Source organism: Hydra vulgaris, chromosome 12 (genome assembly GCF_038396675.1).
Source record: "Hydra vulgaris chromosome 12, alternate assembly HydraT2T_AEP".
Classification (NCBI taxonomy): Eukaryota; Metazoa; Cnidaria; class Hydrozoa; order Anthoathecata; family Hydridae; genus Hydra; species Hydra vulgaris.
The window spans coordinates 61,894,077-61,900,000 of NC_088931.1; the positions used below are offsets into that span (position 1 = coordinate 61,894,077).

Genomic DNA, 5,924 nt, shown 5'->3' on the forward strand with positions numbered 1-5,924 from the left:
GTTATCATATATTGTATTTCGAGCAAATCCTTCCTTTTCAAAATGATTTACGATTTTTTTTTTTTAATATTAGGTTTATTTACAAAAAACATTTTTAGTCGCTTTCGATAAGATTCTCGTTCAGCTGCATTTAACCTCATTTTAAATAATTGTGTTTCAAATAATAAAGTTTATATTTTATAGAACGTTTATGCCTACGCATAAAACCACAAAAACTAATTATTATGCTCAAATAATGAAATTAAGATTTGTCCGATAACTTCCGCATCACCCGTTATTGTTACGGTCACCACAACTCGCGGTAGTGGTGTAGCGGTAAAGCGCTCGCTTTAAAAGCGAGAGGTTCCGAGTTCAATCCCCACCACGTCCCTGGTAGTACCGCGCTCAACTTGTTTCTCCGCGCAGCGGCCTTGTTTATCAAGGTTTGTGTTTCGGAGTTATAGAGTTGAGAGAGGGTCATAACCACTATTAAGTAGCCTCCTCATCTGTAGTGGCCTTCTCGGCCTTGAGGAGGTGAATAACAATAAAAAAATAAATAAAAAAAAAACTCGGGAAATAATATTAAAGGGTTGCGGCATTGAAATGGTCGGGATTCGCTGCTCAAAAGCATAAAAAGAAATGTTTGTAAAAATAACAGTCTTATGTAAACATTTCTTACGTTGTTTTAAAAAGTGTTTAGAAATGTCGTATTTACTCTGACGTAAAACATCTTCAAATATTTTTCTAACTCATTACTTTTTTAACGCGAAGTATTAACTAGTAATAAACAAAATATACTTACAAAAAACATAAAGAATTATGAAAAAACGACTTTGGCATTTAGTTTTCGTTTTTATTAATTGGTGAGAAGTTATTTATATGTTTTGTATATTTATGTATACATTTATCCATATATATATATATATATATATATATATATATATATATATATATATATATATATATATATATATATATATATATATATATATATATATATATATATATATATGGATATAAAAATATACATGGACGTAGACAATTTATTTAAATTGGGGGGCTATGAAGAGGAAGGGTACAAGCAATCTGTCTCTTAACAATAAAACTTTTCAAGATTCTGTAGTAACACCTTTTTCTTATGTATAGAGCGATATAGCATGTATTAGGGGTTCCATAAGTTTACTTAAAGATATCAAATACTCTGTATTCGTAGCTGCATTGCTCATCTTACAACTCATTTCAAGTTAAAAAAGGTAATAAACTTTAAACAACCGGAGATTCAAGCGTTTATATGGAAGATCTGTATATCTGCAGCTATATATGGGTACGTTGTACATGGGATGCAAATTGCCATACTATAAATTGAATAATGTTTAGAATAGTTCTATATAAGTTAAGTTACTCAACGAAGTGATAGTACCAATTCCTATTTCTCACGAAACTTTTCGTAATTACGCAAAAAATAAATCACGAAAGGTTTCTGTGGTAATTATTGTAAAATGTTTTTTTTGGTTTAAAGTAAAATAAAAAGGTCTTCAAAAATGGCAATTAGTAACTGACGTTTAACACCAGATTCTTTGGCCAGAGAGCTAGCGAAAAATCGTTTTGATGGCGGAGATTGTGAAGCTAAATCTTTTTCCATGATTCCAAAGCTTACTTTTAGAAAACCACCACCACAATGTAGTCACCAGAGAGATGCCACTCCCAGCATCACAATGTAGTCACCAGAGAGATTTCTAGTCTCAAGAACTTGTTGAAAAAAAAACATTCAAGTTTTTGCAGTGAATGACAAGTTTATCCTCCTGATTTGTGCCCTTGTCAGTTGCAACTTTGATCCAAGTTTTGACAAAATGAATTTCAAATTTTTTGCTCAACAGATGAAACTTGGAGAGGAAGTTCTTCTCAACAATCCAACTTGGAACAACTTGATTGAGTGTTGACACCAGCTTTTTCACACTAGAATTGGAGAGCCCTGCGTTGTGTTGTACATAAACAAGACCTTTTGCAGTCAGTTTTGGTCCTATATTGAAAAGTTGTCTTGCTCTTGAAGATAAACCCTAGAAATAATAAGAATTTTACATTACTATGCATTACATAGACATAAAATATGAAGCAAAAACTTTAAATATCTAATGCAATGTTACCTGGAAGAACTAGAATAGTACAGCCTCCTATTTCCTCAGGTTTATTAAAACGAAATGTTCCATGGGGTGCAGCTTCCTTGTTGGCAATGACTGATGCTGCAACTCTTTCAACTGCCACAGAGTCCTTTGACACAACTTCTGCTAAATTCTTTTGCAAGGTAGACTTTAGGCAGTTGTGTGGAGACCCTTGCCAATAATTGAAAAGTATTGAGAACATTTTCTTTCAACTGAGTTCTGATTTGCTTCAGGTTTCTGGGTTACCAGGACTGGATGGGGAGAATTGTACTTTGCTTTGCAAATTGTGCAAATCTAACAATCACAAACTGAATCTCTTGTAACAGGATGGACTTTGACAGTGAAGAAGTCAAAAAGCTGTCTGGTTGGGTTTGAAGCTTTCCCTCCTCAAGCCTCCTAAAGTTGGAGCGGCAACGCTAACAAATGCCAGTTGGTACTTTTGGATCATTAAAGTCAATTGGGAGCTTCAGAATTTATTGCACTTTTTCTATCGATAAGCTTTTGAAAAACTGATTAGCCTTGCCAAGACATAAGAATCAAACAGTCTTCCTGTTCTTCTCGTGTTTTTTTGCTTGATTTGTCATATTTTTTTGTTAATTCAGACGCCAAATCTATGAAAAAATTGGATTGAACAACTAATGCTCAAGCTTTTTCCAAGAATATTATTATAATACTTTATAAAAAAGCAATTTCGTTTTTTTTTTAATTTTTTTGCTACACATAACTCGTATATACTTTTTTAAACTAAGAAAATGCAACCTAAAAAAAGGCATTTTCTTCCTAAGACAACTTATTTAGCACCACCTATCAAAATATATAAAGTAGATGAAAGTGAAAGTTAGAAAAAATTTTCAGGTTTCAAAACTTTTTTTTTCAGTCCATAAATACAATTTTAAAATAAGCTCTTCTATTAAAATCAGCAGTTCAAAAACAAGCCTTTAACTGTGTCTGAATTCAATTTTCATAAATTTTTATATGTATCTATAATAGATAATTAATTTTGACATTAAACTCTGACATTTTTTATAATTGAATTCAGAGTTTTAATACAGAATCAAGACCTAATGTTTCTAAACTGTTGCTTTCAATAGTCAAGCTTATTGTAAAATTATATTTATAGATTGAAAAGAAAAATAATTTAAAACCGGTGGCCTTAACTGTCTTAAATTATTTCCAACTGGGCAGTTCTGGCTATGTGTACTCCATTATAATCCTTCTGAACAATTTCTTGTCTACATTAATGATTTTCCCGACAACCTTACATCTAAAGTAGCTCTTTTTGCTAATGAATTAACTTTATACGCCTGTCTTGGCAAAAGATCTTCTCATTTCGATTGCCTAAATCAGGCAGCCAATCTTGAATCTGGTATCACTTGTAACAGATTGGAGTATGTAAATTTTAACTTCAACAAAACTCAGTTATTTACTACAAACAACTATTGCAATACTGTTGACATTCCTATGTTAATGAATGACAACCTTCTCACTGAGTCCTCTTCTTTAAGTCTTCTGGGATTATCGTTTACTACAGACCTTTCATGGAAACCATATATAACCAATTGCTAAATTAGCATCCGCTAAGGTTGCCTCTCCTAATCGTTCTCACCAATTTTTTACTCCTGATTCCATTTTCTACCTCTACAAATCTTTTATTCGTCCCTGTATGGAATACTTTTTTCATATTTTTGTTGGTTCTTCTAATGATATTCTTTATTGTCATTCAGCAAAGTCTCGTTCTTTTAGTGTATCTTTCCCTGCATGCTCTAAAAACTTTTGTTCGTCTAATTTTTTTCCCCACACTTCAACGCTTTGGAACTCTCTCCCATCTTTATGTTTCCCTGACTGATGCAACTTTCAACTTTTCAAGTCTTCTGTCAACCATTTCCTTGCTCTATATACTCAATTCATTTAAACTGGGGGGTTTTAGAGAAGCAAGTAATAAATTTTTTATGTAAAAATTACTTTATAATAAGAACGTGTGTTATCGTGGCTTAGTGAACAAGGCTCAAATAGTCTATTTAGGGTGATTCATGTTCAAATCCTTTACCTAAGTAAAGTTGTTGGTTATTATAATTATTTAAAATTTTATTAAATATATGTATACTGAATGACATGGTTGAACGCACAGCAGTGTACATACATAGATTGACTTAAATAGGGATAGTGCAGCGAAGTGTATATACACCAACTGACTCAAATAGGGATAAACGCAGTGGAGTAAACACGATTCATCAAGGGATTTGGTTTGGCAAGACACTCTGTTGTAATTACTAACAAACTTTTTCTCATATAATTATCAATATTCAACAATAGTTCATATTAATCAAATTAATTCAAAATTAATAAAATATTAATCAAGTTAAAGTACGTACACTTCAAATGAAAACATAAAAGCAAAACAAAACATATAAACTAACTTCTACCACGTCCGAAAGTTCGGACGTATCTTTAACTTTTTTTGTTAAAGATACGTCTAGACGTACCCGTAGCCACTGCGTAAATTTTATATTGATTTTGGGTAAACAAATTGATTAGGAGAAAATTAATATAATAATAAGCAATCAATAAAGGTCAACTTTTTATTAATTTTATATTAACAAAACTGGATAGCTCTTTTTGCAACACAATTTTCTTAAACTTCTAAAAATCTTTACATAATGGATTACTGCAAATAAAACTACAGAGTTTTTGTTAAGAATTTTTTTACCTAGGTTTACCAATAGATTTATTTACACAGTCTTTATCACATATCTTAAAAAATTAAGGTAAAAAAAAATTCCGGCATTCCGGCCTGAACAATTTTAATTCCAGCCGTAACCGGAATGACCTAAAAGTTACAAATTCCAGCCGGAAATTCCGGTACATCTCTATTAAAAACAAGTTTTTAAAATGCTTATCTTAACTAAATAAATATATAATATTGGTTTATGTGACACAGTAAACACTTTATTAGGCACAATAAACTATTTTAAGACTCTTATCCATATTAAAAGCTAAAGTTCTAAACTATTCTGAGTCTCTTAAAAAAAATATCCTTAAATGTTGTTAAAATATTATTTTAAACTTTTGTCTACCAAAATAGAAGCAAACCTTAGGCATATTAAGAGTACAAATCACAGACCACCAATGATATTAAAAACAGTTGTAAATTTTTAAAACTAAATTATTTTTCTAACTAATTCACTCCCAACTAGGCTGCCAGCAACCACTATTGAGTTAAGAGTTACTAAAAAGCAAAGAATTTTGTTCGAGAGCAAGGAAACGGTTGACAGAAGACGTGAAAATTTTTAGTTTTTATGAGTCAGAAAAATATGAGAGAGAAGATGAAAAGAGAGAAGATGGAAAAGAGTTCAAAAGCAATAACATTAAAGGAAAAAAATTAGATCAGTAGTGAAAAATAACCCAAGAAGACATAAAGTAGAGGGCTCAGTGATAAGGCTTCCATTTATCATTATTAGAATAGCAATAAAATTACAATAAATTTATAAGTAGACAAAGAAAATAAGTGTATTGCATTTTGTTAGATTGTTTCTATTTTGATAGTTTATTTTGTTTTTAAAAATGTAATAATTTTTACATTTTATGTTAAACTATGCACTTTATATTAGATTCTCTTATTTCAACCAATAAGATTTATATTTTCAAAATAAAACAATTGAGCTTGTTTTTACCTTCTTATGGCTACTTATAAATTTTGTATGTATTACTGGCAATACTGCAAAATATCTTGCAACCCTGTGATAAATATTGCTATTCTATTTCACACAAAATTGTAAAAATACTTAT

At 30.8% G+C, this 5,924-nt stretch overlaps 1 protein-coding gene across 2 annotated transcripts in view; it reads left to right on the top strand.

The window, feature by feature from the left end:
• The first annotated feature begins 688 nt into the window (after positions 1-688).
• Positions 689-5,924, top strand: part of LOC105847033 (fibropellin-1) — a 67,179-nt gene continuing 61,943 nt past the window's right edge. For both annotated transcript variants that reach the window (XM_065814002.1, XM_065814003.1), the window contains exon 1: positions 689-842. In XM_065814002.1, coding sequence (XP_065670074.1) covers positions 799-842 — 44 coding nt within the window. In that variant the 5' untranslated portion in view covers positions 689-798. The remainder of the gene's footprint in view (positions 843-5,924) is intronic.